This window comes from Alexandromys fortis, unplaced genomic scaffold (assembly GCF_014885135.2).
Source record: "Alexandromys fortis isolate MF-2015 unplaced genomic scaffold, M_Fortis_MF-2015_v1.1 scaffold_326, whole genome shotgun sequence".
In the NCBI taxonomy this organism is placed as follows: Eukaryota; Metazoa; Chordata; class Mammalia; order Rodentia; family Cricetidae; genus Alexandromys; species Alexandromys fortis.
Window position 1 is genome coordinate 682,642 of NW_026068217.1, and position 15,466 is coordinate 698,107.

At 36.9% G+C, this 15,466-nt stretch overlaps 1 protein-coding gene and 1 non-coding gene across 2 annotated transcripts in view; one reads left to right on the forward strand and one right to left on the reverse strand.

Annotated features, from left to right (window-relative positions):
* Atrx (ATRX chromatin remodeler) overlaps positions 1 to 15,466 on the forward strand; it is a 158,726-nt gene that overhangs the window by 118,408 nt on the left and 24,852 nt on the right. Inside the window, exons 25-29 of the mRNA XM_050130457.1 lie at positions 3,318 to 3,471; positions 5,415 to 5,521; positions 11,302 to 11,410; positions 13,105 to 13,282; positions 14,347 to 14,541. Of these exons, the coding sequence (XP_049986414.1) occupies positions 3,318 to 3,471; positions 5,415 to 5,521; positions 11,302 to 11,410; positions 13,105 to 13,282; positions 14,347 to 14,541 (743 nt within the window). The remainder of the gene's footprint in view (positions 1 to 3,317; positions 3,472 to 5,414; positions 5,522 to 11,301; positions 11,411 to 13,104; positions 13,283 to 14,346; positions 14,542 to 15,466) is intronic.
* On the reverse strand, positions 12,310 to 12,497 carry LOC126493463 (U2 spliceosomal RNA). Its single transcript, XR_007589815.1, has one exon. It is a non-coding gene; the product is annotated as a U2 spliceosomal RNA (small nuclear RNA).

Here is a 15,466-nt window from a genome sequence, read left to right on the forward strand (position 1 = left end):
TCAGAGTGTTAGGCTTATAGATATATGCCATGATACTTTATTTTTGCAGTTCTGAGGATGGTGTCCAGGGGTTCATGTATGCTAGAAAAGCATTCTACCAGCTAAGATAATAGACTATTATTATATTTAGTAAGAGCAAAATTAGAATGGAAGGGCTAAAGTCATGGTTCAATGGTAGTTCACATGTTTAGCATTCAGGATTCCCTGGGTTTGATCCTCAGTTACCCACACAAAAAAGAGTGGAATTTGTTCTGTTTGCTTGGAAATTATAATTACTTTCTATATAGCTTCACATTTTTACTTTCTGCTAGCATTTTTGTGTTCTGATGATTTCATATTAAAATTATTTTAGTGCACTATTCTCCAGAAGCATTGGCTGTTTGCTAGGTGACTGATTATAAAACGTGTTCACATTTGTTTAATAAGTTATGTTCCAAGGTCCTCAAGACTGTGTCCAAGCTCATTGATTGACTAGAACGTATCAGAAAATCCAGGGGATAGTCATATTCAGGACTATGGTTTATTATAACACAAGGTCAACAAGGATAAAAGGACATGGAGTAAAGTCCAAAGGAAACTTCTAAACATCACTCCATAACTTAGTTTGCGTTTCAGTTGCTGTGAAGAGACACCATGACCATGACAGCTCTTATAAAGAAAACATTTAATTGTTGTAGCTTACTTAGTTTCAGAGGTTCAGACCATAATTGTCATAAAGGGGAGCATGGCAGTGTGCAGGCAGACTAGACCTGCTGAGAGTCCTATATCTTGCAGTTCACTGGAAGTCAACTGCCAAGTCAAACTGAGGGATCTTTAAGCAAAACAGATTTTAAAGTCTGCCTCTGCAGTGACACACAACACTTCCTCTAATAAGGCAACACCTCTTAATAGTGCCACTCACTTTGTGGGCCATTTTCTTTCAAACAAGTGCACTCTTTGGAGTCTTCTAGAGTGCTCTTCTTTAGCACTCAGTTACTGCATGTACAAAGTATTGTTTACTAGAGAAGCCTATTAGAGATTCCTTGTTCAAGTGTTTTTACTGGGGGCTGGTACGTGGTGACTCCAAATTCTAGACTCCCACAAAGAGTGCTCAGAATAAGCCACATTGTTTTTTTTTTCCCCCCAAATTACCTGTGTGCGATGAGTTGTGGTCACCAAGTCATGTTTTCATGTTAGCGAAGAGGACAGTTTACCATTCATGTTCCCAGACTAACCACAGGCCAGTAGTTTCAGGGACCTGGACCTATGTAATAGTGGGAAGCTAAAGATGAAGAGCAATGGAGCACCACTAACTGTTACATTAACTCATATGAACTGTAGTTACCTGAGTTGAGCCCACACCAGACCAGCTCTTTCAACATTCAGTCAAGGAAATAGGAGAGGGATCACAGGGTCACTCTTTATCTCTCAACTATTGGCAGTCGTTAGCTTCTGACAAGGGGTAAATAAATGACTGTCTCAGTCATATAACCTCTGCTGTTGCCACCACCTTCCAGTTGATAGCTCCAAACTCACATTTTGCACAGATGGCCCTGGTTTATCGTGTGTCACAGAAGAAAATGAACACACAAATCTCTTTAATAGAGAGATTAGAAGGGAGGTTAAATGGTGTGCAGAACTGGTTGGAAGTTGGAGGTGAGGAGTGATCAGTATTCAAAGTGTACACATGTATTATTGATAAAAGCAAAATAGAAATATTTTTAAAACATGGTTGGCAAGATATTATAAGCTTGCAGACTTGAGTTTGATACCAGAAACCCACATGAAGGTGGAAGGAGAGAATGGACTTCACACAGTTGGCCCCTGACCCCCACAGATGTGTCCCCCTATGTCAAACACAATAAGTACATTTAAAATTTTTCTTTTGTTTTGTTTTGTGAGACAGGGTTTGTCTGTAGCTTTGGAGCCTGCCCTGGAACTAGCTCTTGTAGAGCAGGCTGGCCTACAAGCCTGCCTCAGCCTCCTGAGTGCTGGGATTAAAGGTGTGTGCTACCACTGACTGGCACATTTTCGAATTTTTAAAAGAAAATAATAGAATACTAGAAATATTAACCTTAGGAAATTTTTATGACTAAAATTGTTAATAAGCAGCCTGGAGAAAGTGAGATCACAAAACAGCATAGCCAGATTCTCAAGAAAATAAGATTCTATAAATACTGGATAAAGACTCTATAAAGTTGGTATGTTGTGCTGTTGTAGGAATCATCCTGTAACTTTGTGGTATAAAATGTATGGTATATGAGAAAATATAGCCTCAGCATTGAACATTCCTTTTGCTTTCATAGAGAAACATTTTATCTTACAGACAGAACCTTAATAGCAGATTACATAATCATGTAGTTGCACACTACATGGCAGTTAGTGTGATTGAATCAAAAAGCTAAATGACACACGTGAATAACTACATTTCGCATGAGAAACCACACTGAGCAATAATTTGCAGAACGATACAAGCAGGATGGTACTATTTGTCCACAGCTTAAAATGCTAACCAAGATGTTGCACAGTTTAGGGCTATACTTGGAGTAGAACAGAAATGACAGATATATAGAAAGTAGAGGATTAGTTCGGTCTTAGGAAAAGCAGTGAAAATAAACTTATATCTTAGACTCATCTGTACTAAGTACAGTTAAAATATTGATGAAGATTAGATATGAAACACAGTTCACTATGCTCTATGCTTTTTATAACATTAAGATTTAAAATACTTTGCAACAGAGTTGAAAGTGTAGAAGCATGTTAACCTAATTTTTTTATTTTGATTCTAATTACATTTAAATTACCTAGCAGATTATTTCTTATACTTTCTTCTTGTTTCTTTTATGGCCAAATTTTCTTTTAAACTAAAAACACAATGGTTTAGTGTGAGTGGATGATTTCTGAGGTCACTGTTTGGGTTTAGTGGCACGGGGAAGAGATTTTCTTCCTTGTTCTCTCTGTCTCTGTTGTTTCATGTCTTTCATAGTATATTTTCAGGGTTTTAGTTTTTTATGGTCTGTGGGATTTCCACCTCTTATAATCTCATTCTGACCTCCTCAGCCCTGCTTGTAGCATCTGTCTTCTTGAATTCTGTCAGAATCCATCTTTTGCTTGCTACTACCTTGCATATCGCCAACCTTCATCTCTTTCCATTCAATGCCCTTTCCTCAGTGTAGAGCTTTCTCTTGTGATGGCCTTCGTGGTCATCTGTCTGTCCCTGTACCAAATATTCATCAGTCCCTTAACCCTTCTTACTCTGGCTTATTTTGCTCCTTTTGGTCTCATTCAGTTTTTTTCCTGATTAATATACTTACTTATGTTCTATTTATTTTATTTAGGTAAAACTACTTCCACTTCTAATCCAAGTAGTCCCGCTCCAGATTGGTACAAAGATTTTGTTACAGATGCTGATGCTGAGGTTTTAGAGCATTCTGGAAAAATGGTACTTCTTTTTGAAATTCTTCGAATGGCAGAAGAAATTGGGGATAAAGTGTAAGCTTTTTCATATATCTATTATATAAATGAACTTTTTAGTATAGTTACTATTGTTTATAAAGCTTATTTAAATAAATCTAGTGTTTTCTTCTCATGTAAAGTATATTTTATTATTACAATGTAATGAAAGTATAAACTGTGTTTCTGAGTACATAATCAAGTTTTTTCTTCAGTGCTTCAGGGTTTTTACTGTATAGTTTAGGGTGGTCTTAAACTCAATAATCTTTCTGCCTTCGCTTCCCAGGTCCTGGGATTAGTTGGTAAATGTTATGTTTTGGTTAGAAACAATAGGAATTGACAGATTAAATATGGGCAATAAATAATCAAAGACGACTACTAGATCTGCAATTTAGATGGATTGTGGTATTATGGTATTATTTACTAAAATAAAGAGGGCTATAGACTAAACAAGTACATTAGAAGAAATAAAGAATTTTTTCTTTGAGCCATGCTAAGTTTGAATAATTTTTGTTATTCATGAAAGATGAAAAGTAGGAAGTAGATACTTGAGTTTAGACTTTGTACAGGAGAAGAAATGATACTACAGATATGTTTTTCTGTTATCAATTTCTGTGGTTTAAAAACAATTTGAGAGCTTAGGTGTGTCTATAGCTTAGAGTGCTTGCCTAGTGTATAGAAGACTACTGGGCTTGATCATTAGCACCTTCAATTTTTTGGATATTATCTGTCTTACTCACTTTCTCATTGTTGTAACAAAATACATGATAGAAACAGCTTAAAGGAGGAGCGTTTTCTCATGGTTTCAGAGGGATTTTTACTCCATTCATTATAAAGGGATATGCATGGCAAAGGCAGTGTGTAGCTGCCATTTTTCACAGGGACCAGGAAGTAGATAATAATTAAGTCCATCTATCCCCAATGATTTGTTTTTGTGGGTATTGCTTTTTAAAAGTTTCTAATTACATACGTGAATGTTGCCTGTGCCATAGCACATGTGAGGAAGTAACAAGAATACTTTGGGAATTGGATCTTTCCATCCATCATTGTGGAACCCAGGGATTGAACTCAACTTGTCTGGACTGATGATGGCAAGCTATTTTACCCACTGAACCATATAGTCAGTCTTATATTCTTGTTTATATTTCCTTTCTTTTGGGGGCGGGTGTTGAGACAGGGTTTCTGTTTGACTTTCAAACCTGTCCTGGAACTAGCACTTGTAGACCAGACTGGCCTCAAATTCAAAGATCCGCCTGCCTCTGCCTTCCAAGTGCTGGGATTAGAGGTGCGTGCAACCACCACCCCGCTGCTCTTTGTATTTTCTTATGAAATGCTAATAAAGTAGGTAAAAAGTGTCTTGTGCAAGTATGAACATTTTTTTGACAATCAGATATCAACTTTTCTTTGTTATTTGCAGCTAGGAAACAGTTATTAGTATTTTGACATTTGTTCCTAAGTGATTCTTAAGTTCTTTGCGTGGTTCTTAGCTTAGTGATTCCCAGACTAGTCTTACTTGCTTATTGGTTCAGGCTGACTTCTTGTCTAGAATAATTGTTCAAATTCTATATTAATAGCAATTAAATAGCATTTCTAGGAACTTCGGTTCCATCAAGAACTTAGTTTGTAGTTCAGAATTAATTGATTCAGTAGAGTGTTTGATTCTGGGGAAGACAACTGAGACAACCAAACTGTTACTATGTTTGTGTCCAGATAGGCTCTGTTCCATTGATATTCTCCTGCCTTTTGGTGATTTAGAGCTGAGTTACCTTTTCAGGTTTTTTTTTTTTTTTTTTTTTGGTCTTGTGCCTAACACTCATACAAATCTTACAGTCAGCTTTTTAATTTTTTCAAGGTATATCTTGCTGAACCTTTTAGATTTTAATTATAAGATTTTGTGTTAAATTAATACTTAATTAGGAGAAATAATTACTGGATTGATCTTCTAATCTATGAACACTAGTCTGTTATTTTTTTTTTTCAAGTCTTGTTTTTAGCCAGTCACTCATATCTTTGGACTTGATTGAAGATTTTCTCGAATTGGCTAGTAGGGAGAAAACAGAAGATAAAGATAAACCTCTTATCTATAAAGGTAAGTTATAAGTGTGCCTACATTATTATAAGTTTTAAAACACTCACTTGAGCATATATAAACATTTTAAGGATAAAGGAAACCAAACTGCAATTTTTCACAACCCTGACATTCAGAATTAGCTTGTATTTTCTCCTTGTGTTTATTCACAGACATCTATGTATCATCTCTGTTTCTTCCCCTTTCATCCCCTGTTTTAAAACAGGTTCTTGATGTTTAACTAGGCTGGCCCCAAACTCATGATCTTCTGGCCTCAACTTTGTGCTTGAGTGCGTCACACCATTAGTTATTGTGCTTGCTTGTTTTGTTTTATTTTATTTTGTTTGTTTAAATATTTCTTTTGTATATTTAAGGTATGATGTTTATGGGATACAAATAGTAAAATGACTACTACACTGAATTATATTAATGTATTTTTCTGTTGTTATTCTTTTGTGCCAAGATTTGCTAAAATCCATTTATCAAAAATCTAATATGGTAATACAGTGTTTCATTATTAGCTTCTTTCACTTTGTGAGCTAAATTCAATGTTATTCTATTTGTGGCAGGTGTTATTAAGTTATACTTTGTATATGATCTATTATCCCACTGTTGGACTAGACCGCTTGTTTGTCTTGGCTGCCCAGAACCAAAATAGTTACATAGAAACCATATTAATTAAATCACTGCTTGGCCCATTAGCTCTAGCTTCTTATTGGCTAACTTTTATATTAATTTAACTCTTTTCTATTAATCTGCCTATCGCCACGTAGCAGTGGCTTACCAGCAAAGTTTCAGCATGTCTGACTCTGGTGGCGGCTCCATGGCCTCTCTCTCTCTCTGCCCTTCTCTCCCAGCATTCAGTTCTGTCTTCTCTGCCTACCTAAGTTCTGCCCTATTATAGGTCCAAAGCAGTTTCTTTATTCATTAATGGTAATCACAGCATACAAAGGGAAATCCCCCATCATCCCACTGTCTGCCTCATTTCACATTTTCATCAGTCATTCATTGATACTGGGTATGTTTTCACCTTTGGGCTATTGTAAACGGTGATGTTTTGAGTATTTTGAGTTTTTGTATATTTAAACATGAATTTTCTAATATTTTGAATGGAATTGCAGGCTGTCATAGTTCTATAGGGCAGTTCTTTATTAAACTTATTGAAGAGCCTGGGGATGTAGCTCAGTGATAGAGCATGCAACTTGAATGTACAAAGCAAGTTTCAGCTCCAGGACCACAAGAAACAAAAACCAACACATAGTAGGTAATCAGACCCTGGAGGCTGAGCTGTGTGTGGGCTTAGGTTGCTTCCCATGGTTGTGTTTGTAACCTTTCTCTTTCTCTATGCCTTTCAACGGTCCTGTCTACTTTGTCATGTTTCCTCATGCTTTCCCTCCCTTCTCTCTTCAGAATAAAGCCCTTGGTTATTCTGATTCTTTTTTTGATTTTCTGACAGGAATTCTTTGTATAATAGATCTGACTGTCTTGTAATTCACTCTGTAGACCAGACTGGCGTTGAACTCAGAGAGATCCTCCTGCCTCTGCCTCACAAGTGCTGGGATTAAAGGTGTGCACCACAACCACCTGGCAGTTACTCTGATTCTTGTATTTCAGAGACAGCTTGTAAATCACCGTTTTTACTCACCAAGTCCTTGACTTTGTTTTGGGGTGTTTCTTTGTTAGGCTAATTTATATTTTTTTCTGATCACTAGTAAAGTTGACCTATTTTTGTTTTTTTAACATGCTTTTCAATTTGGTTCCTTTTTTTTTTATCATCGAGTTTGGGGCGAGTTTTTCTAACCCTTACTGACCTGGAACTAGCTCTGTAGACCAGGCTGGCCTCAAACTCAGAGAGATTCACCTTCCTGTGTCTCCTGAGTGCTGCATGTATCACCACTGCCTGGCTCAGTTTATTTCTAATTTCATAATTTGTCTTTGCAAGCATTGGGTACAACTACCAATGGAGTTTTTTAAGTGACTATTTTTACTATTCCTAGAATTGGCACTGTGTATTGTGTACGTTAGATTTAAGGAACACCACAGTAAATTATGGTAGTGCTTGATCAAACACATATAACCCTAGTTGCAAATTAAAAAGTGTTTGGGAATCTGAAGTTTTTTAAGTATCGGAATTTGGAATACTGTGGGTTTTAATTTAGATTATCAGATTCAGATTAGAAATTATAATCTAGCTGTCTGTGCAAAATGTCAAAAGTCAGAGAACTACAGAATCTTGAGAGTTACTGACCTAAAGTTCCAGGCCAGGGAGGGTAGAGGCTGACATTTCTCAGGTATTTTCTATCTCTTGTTTGAGCAAGATACTAGGATTTACAGGCATGAGCCACCAGAGCCAGTGTGGTGAATTTATTCATGATGTAATTAATTATCTCTTGTTTTGGAAAGGACCGTCTTTCTGCTAGACATAATGACAGTACTATAATTCTGGCACTAGGAAGGCAGAGACAAGAAGGATTGTGTTGGCAGTGTTGGCTATGGGGTGAAACCCTGTCTCAATACAACACTGGAAAGGGGGGAAGGATATATTTTGTACAATAAGAATAGATAAATTCATTTCTGTTTTCTGAGTATGGAACCTCAGGGCTTTGTACATGCTAGAAGAGTATACTGCTCATCTGTTCAGTAATATAACCCACCTTCTTGTTTGGTTTTTGTGTGTATATGTGTGCCTATACACAAGTGCCTCTGAGTACCTGAAGGATCAGAGTCAGCCTCAGGTATCTTCCTCAGTCACTCTTTCTTTCTTTCTTTTTTTTTTTTTTTTTTGAAACAAAGTCTCTCACTGACTGGAGCTGGAGCTCACAAATCCAGCTAGGCCGACAGGCCAGTAAGCCCTTAGCATCAGGAGCCCAACACCATGCCCAGCTTTTGCCTGGGTGCTAGGGATCAGAACTCAGATCCTCATATTTGCATAGCCAGCCATGAGCCATTAACCCAGTTTGTTTCTGTTCCTATATATATAGTCTCAAATTCACTCTATCTGAGCTTGGCCTTGAAGTTCCTGTCCTCTTGCCTCTACCTCCCAAGTGGTGCTGGAATTGTATGCATTTACTCTCTACCACATCTAGTTTTCTTTTGTACTGAGAATCCAGGGCTTCATGCACTTTGCCAACTTAGCTATATCTTTTTTTTTTAATCTTATTTTGATTTTTGAGAATATCTAGTTATGGAGTACTAGTCTGACCTGGACTTGAAATTCTCCATCAGTCTTCCTAGTGCTGGGATTATAAGCATGTACTATTATGCCTGCTATACCATCCATTTAATTTTTTTTAAAGTTTCTGTATTTTTTTAAAGATATTTTCTCATTTTACATACCAATCCCAGTTTCTATTTCCTCCCCTCCTCCTACTCCCTCTACCTTCCTCCCCACTCCAACCCCCATCCATTCCTCAGAGAGAGTAAGGCTTCCCATGGAGAGTTAGCAAAGTCTAGCACATTGCTTTGAGGCAGGGCTAATGCCCTTTCCACTATATCTAGGCCGAGCAAGGTATTCATATAAAGAGAATGGGTTCCAAAAACCTGTATAAGCAGTAGGGATAAATCCTGGTCCCATTACCAGTGGCCCCCCAAACTGCCCAAGCCACACAACTGTCTCCTACATTCAGAGGGCCTGGTTTGGTCCTATGCAGGTTCCCCTGCTGTCGGGCTGGAGTTGCTGAACTACCAAAGTTCAAGTAAAGAGAGAGAGGAGCAATAATATGCATAAAGGGATCAATACCATGATGCAGATGCCTACTGAAATAGCTTAAGTGAGTTAATGGGAGTTCAGCAACTCCAGCCTGACAGCAGGGGAACCTGCTGTAGATCTCTGCATCTGTAAACAAAAATTTCTTTCCCTCCTGGTGCCACAAGTTCAGTCCCAAAGAAACACACAGAGGCTTATATTGATTATAAACTGTTTGGCTTATTAGCTCAGGCTTATTATTAACTAGGTTTCACAACTTAAAATTAGCCCATAATTCTTATCTATGATTAGTTACATGGCTTGCTATCTTTTCTCACTGCAGCATTTTCATCTTGCTTCCTCTGCGTCTAGGTGGCGACTCTAAACTGAGCCTTTCCTCTTCCTAGAATTCTCCTAGTCTGGTCACCCCATCTTTACTTCCTGCCTGGCTACTTGCCAATCATTCTTTTATTAAACCTATAAAAGTGACAAATCATTACAGGGTACAAGAGCATTATCCCATAGCATGTATCTGTTTCCATCAGCTGCTGGATGGAGGTTCTATGATGACATTTAAGATATTCATCAATCTGACTATAGGACACAGCCAGTTTGGTACCCTCTTCTCTATTGCTTAGGATTTTAGCTGGGGTCATCCTTGTGGATTCCTGGGAACTTCTCTAGTGCCAGGTTTCTTGCTAACCCCATAATGTCTCACTCAATCAAGATATCTTTTTCCTTGTTCTCCCTCTCTGTCCTTCCCCCATCTCTACTATCCCGTTTCCTCAACTAATCCTTCCCCTTTTCCTTTTTCCTTCCTCCTCCCCTTCTATCCTCCCTTCCTCCTCCATCCCCATGTCCCAATTTTCTCAGAAGATCTTGTCTGTTTCCCCTTTCCAGGGGGATCCATATATGTTTTTCATAGGGTTCTCCTTGTTACCGAGCTTCTCTGGGGTTAAGGACTGTAGGCTGGTTATCCTTTGCTTTATGTCTAATATCCACTATAAGTGAGTACATACCATGCTCCTCTTTCTGGATCTGGGTTACTTCACTGAGGATGGTTTTTCTAGTTCCATCCATTTGCCTGCAAATTTCAAGATGTCATTGTTTTTCTTTTTTCTTTCTTTTTTTTTTTTTTAAAGGCACTGAGTAGTACTCCATTGTTTAAATGTGTATTACATTTTCTTCATCCATTCTTTGGTTGAGGGGCATCTAGGCTGTTCCCAGGTTCTGGCTATTACGAGTAATGCTGCTATGAACATAGTCGAGCAGATGTCCTTATAGTATGATTGAGCATCCTTTAGGTATATGCCCAAATGTGGTATTGCTGGATTGTGCGCTAGGTTGAGTCCCAATTTTCTGGGAAACCGCCATACTGTTTTCCAAAGTGGCTGTACAAGTTTGCCCTCCCACCAACAATGGATGAGTGTTCCCCTTACTCTGCATCCTCTCCAACATAAGCTATCATTGGTATTTTTGATCTTAGCCATTCTGACTGGTGTAAGGTAGTATCTCAGAGTCGTTTTCATTTGCATTTACCTGATAGCTAAGGATGTTGAACATTTTCTTAAGTATCTTTCGGCCATTTGAGATTCTTCTGTTAGAATTCTCTTAGATCCGTAGCCCATTTTTTAATTGGGTTATTTGGAATTTTGATGTCTATTTTCTTGAGTTCTCTATATATTTTGGAGATCAGTCCTGTGTGATGTAGGGTTGGTGAAAATTTTTTTCCATTCTGTAAGTTGCCTTTTCGTCTTTTTGATGTTGTCCTTTGCTTTACAGAAGCTTCTCAGATTCAGAACCTGAAATTCTCCGTTAGCCCCCCTAGTGCTGGGATTATAGGCATATAGTATTATGCCTGGCCTATCATCCACTTAAAGTTTTTTTTTTTTTATTACACTTATTTAATGTGTGCATGTGCGGGGATGTGAGTGGAGGTCAGAAAACAATTTGAGTTCAGCTTTGTCCTTCAACCTGGTGGATCAAATTCAGGCCAAGCTTTGTAGCAAGAATTTGGCCATCTTCCTTTTAAGTGATACTCAAGGAAGAAAATCTACTAATATTAGTAGGGTAACACATCAAATTCCTCTTTTGAGTTTTCTGTTTACATTTTCAGGTGAAGGGAAGTGGCTCCGGAATATTGACTATTACCGCTTGGATGGTTCTACTACTGCACAGTCAAGGAAAAAGTGGGCCGAGGAATTTAATGATGAAACCAATGTGAGGTATGGTGCTTGTTCTAATTGTATAGATATTTTAAATGTAATTTCAGTAAAATTATATTTTTAATATATCCTGTCATTTTTAACATGATGAAATTAAGGCCTAAACCAGGTCAATCACACTCTTCATTCCAAAAATTTGTTTATGGAATCCTATACATTGTAGCAATACAAGTCTCACTTCATTTACTTACTGAAATGTATTTATTTGTGCCAGACATGGTAGCACATACTTTAATTCCAGCATTTGGGAGACAGAAACAGGTAAATCTTTGTAGGTTCAATGCCAGCCTCATCTATGTAGCAATTTGCAAGGCAGCGAGGCCAACATTGTAAGATTTTGTCTCAAAAATCTATTTGTGATTTTATGCTTATTTCCTGATTATTTTTAAATTCTAGGTCATCATAGGGATTGTATATAGTGTGTGTAGCCTTGCCTTCTCAGGGACATTGAATTCTTCCCAGGTTTTGGAATTAAAGCTATTATGAATGTCCCTGTATAAGTTTTTCCTCAATGCTATTTCCGTATGTGTGATGCAATCTAAGGATTGTAATTTCTGTTTTTTTTTTGTGATAATTTTTTTTTTTAAGACAGCATTTCTCTGCCTACAGTCTTAGCTGTCCTGGAACTAGCTCTCAAGACCAGGCTGTCCTGGAACTCACAGAGACCCACCTGCTTCTGCCTCCTGAGTGTTGGGATTAAAGGAGTGCACCATCATTGCCTGGCTAATTTTATCTTTATCTATGAGATTGTCAGTGTTCCACAGTGACTTTATGGTTTGTACTTTTAACAATGTATATGACACTGCGATTCTACATTCTCCTCGCAACTTAGTATTTTCATGTTTTACAAAATCTAGTTTGTTCATTCATTCATTCATTCATTCATTCATGTTCTCCAAAGGTGGTGCACTGTTCCTGGAGGAACTGCAATATTTGGTAGATGCATGGAGTGGTCATAAACTATTCCTATTCTATCTCTTAGCTCCAAAAATCCATATAACATGCTCTCTTTTGTTAGAGGATACATTGGATATTAAACTGATAACAGACACTATACTTGATTTTTGCCAAAAGGCTGAGAAACAATTCTGCAGTGATTTTTATTTTGCTTTTCTTCAATCATAAATGATGCAGAACTAATTTTAATATGTATATTGATAACTTTTTTATTTAAGCCAATTTTATTTATTTTCCATTCATTCATTCATTTATTTATTTAATTTTTCCATTAAAAAATTTCCACAGGGAACCTTGCCCTGTGGGAAGTCCAAGACCCCCCCCCCCCTACACACAACCCTATATCCAGGCCTAGGAAGCTGTGCATCCAAATAGACTAGGGTCCCAAAAAGCCAGTACATGCAGTAGAAACAAGTCCTAGTGCCTTTATCAGTGGCTTCTCAGTCTGCCCCAATTTTTTTTTTCTTTGGCTTCACCTTGTTATTTAAGTCAATTTTATACATACTATATTTTGATCATATTCTATCCCCTCCTTCAACCCCTCTTAATCTTTAAGTCATCTTTAATTATAAATTATTGTAGGTTTTAATATTAATAATATAACTATAATTAATATAATAGTACAATTGGTTTTTTGTGGGAAGTTGATTTTTCTTATTAAAGTATATGGTATATGTGTACTTTTGTAATATTAAAGTCATAATAACTAAGCATTTATTTTATATTTTCATTTTTAGAGGGCGATTGTTTATCATTTCCACCAAAGCAGGGTCTCTTGGAATTAACCTGGTAGCTGCTAATAGAGTGATTATATTTGATGCTTCTTGGAATCCATCTTATGACATCCAGAGTATATTCAGAGTTTATCGCTTTGGACAAACTAAGCCTGTTTATGTGTATAGGTTCTTAGCTCAGGTAGGTTTGTCATTTGCATTCTTTTTATACTAAGAAGTTGATGATAATAATCTAGAGGTGCAGAACATATACAGATGAAACTGATAATACTTTAGACATGCCCAGCATAGGTCTCTTAGAAAGAGACATACTTGAAAATATTCTATAAATAAAACTGATATCAAGTTAGGTCAGACAGAAGCCAGACGTGGTGTTGCACAGCTGTGGTCCCAGCACATAGGACCTGTAGGTAGGATGATGGCGCTTTCAATGACAATCTTGGTTACATAGTGAGACCTCTGTTTAAAAACAAAATCAACTCCCCTCAGAATTCAGATTTAATAAAATTCATTAAAATTCAAGAAATGGATGCATTTCAAGGTCATTTGTGTTTGTAGAGTCAAGGTGCCCTTTTAACTGATACATCTCTTTCAGGAGCAGGTAGGACATATACTCTCCACCTGAACCCAAATCTGGGCTTCTCTCAGTTACAGCCTGATATTTACTAGCAGATATTTACTTACTTGATCTTCTTTAGTGTGACATGTGTACAGCTTCTTTGTATCTTAGTTTATAAGTAATGTATATGTCAGTATATTAGTTTATCTTGAATTTTAGGAAGCCATATTTGAACTATAAGACGTTTTGCGTATTGTTAGCCTATTATATATCACATTAAAAATCTGGTTTCTTGTATTCTAATTTCAGTACCCATCTAAATTCTTATTTCTTGTGCATTCTAGTTTTGTTTATCCTGATATCTGCCTGCTCTTTGACTTTCACAAAGTATAGAATTATCTCAAAGCAGGCCACAAATCTATTTTGGTCAGATAATTTAGAATAATTCTTCATAGTCAAATTTTATTAGCTTGATGACAAATTAAGACGGTAAGTTTCCTAGAATAGATGAATTCGGTCATGAATGGACTAACATTGTTAGGGATTTTTTTGTGGCAACATGTGACCTTGAAATTTTAGCATTTCTTATTAACCTGTAACTAGATTTATGCATAAGTTTTATGTTGACCAATTTTTTATCTGTGTATTGTTTCTTTTTTTTTTGTTTCTTTGTTTTTTAAACAAAGGGAACCATGGAAGATAAGATTTATGATCGACAGGTAACAAAGCAGTCACTGTCTTTTCGAGTTGTTGATCAACAGCAGGTTGAACGTCATTTTACCATGAATGAGCTTACTGAACTTTATACTTTTGAGCCAGACCTATTAGATGACCCCAATTCAGAAAAGAAGAAGAAAAGGGACACCCCCATGCTGCCAAAGGTATGTCTTTTCGGATTATTAGGTTAAATAACAAATCAAATGCCAACAGGGATATTGTACTACTACAATGAAGATGAGATTCTGATTAAGGCTGTGTGTACTTCATATATTTTCAGAGACTAAATTGATATTTAACAAACTTTAGTCTATATGATTATAAGTGAAAGAATGCTTAATTACTTATCAATACAACACCACAAAGAAGATAATATTTCTGAAAACCATAAACGTTATTTATGCCAAATAACATTTCCACCACCCAGAAAGAAATCTAATCAGAAATCTGAGTGGAAATCATTAAGACTGTGTTTTCCTAAGCTTTAAATTGAAGGCATGTATATATGACTAATCTACTAGTAAGTTAGTTGTCTGTTCTTTAACCTTTTTTTTCTCTCATAGAGCAATTAAGAATCAGCAAATAGGTGTATGAAAATTTTCCCATCATCACTACTTGTTAGGGAGCTGCAAATCAGAAACATAATGAATGAGATTCTACCTCATATCTGTTAGGGTAGCTAAGAATCTGAGGAATAAGAAGTAGTCAGTATTGGTGAGAATGTGGATATAAAGGGAACCGTGTGCACTTTTGGTAAGCATGTAAATTATTGCACCCACAACTCAAAACAGTAAAGAGGTTCTTTGATTTTGTTGGGTTTTTTGAGACAGGGTTTCTTTGTGTAGCCCTGGCTGTCCTGGAATTCACTACATAGACCAGGCTAACCTCGAACTCACAAAGATCCACCTGCCTCTGCCTCCTGAGTGCTGGGATTAAGGTGGAGCGGATGTTCCTTAAAAAAATAAAATAAAATTACATATATAAAGCAAGTTCCATGACAGGCTCCAAAGCTACACTAAGAAACCCTGTCTCAAAAAAATCATTAACATTAAGAAAATTAGGAAAGCAGCTATCTGGGTGCCATATCAA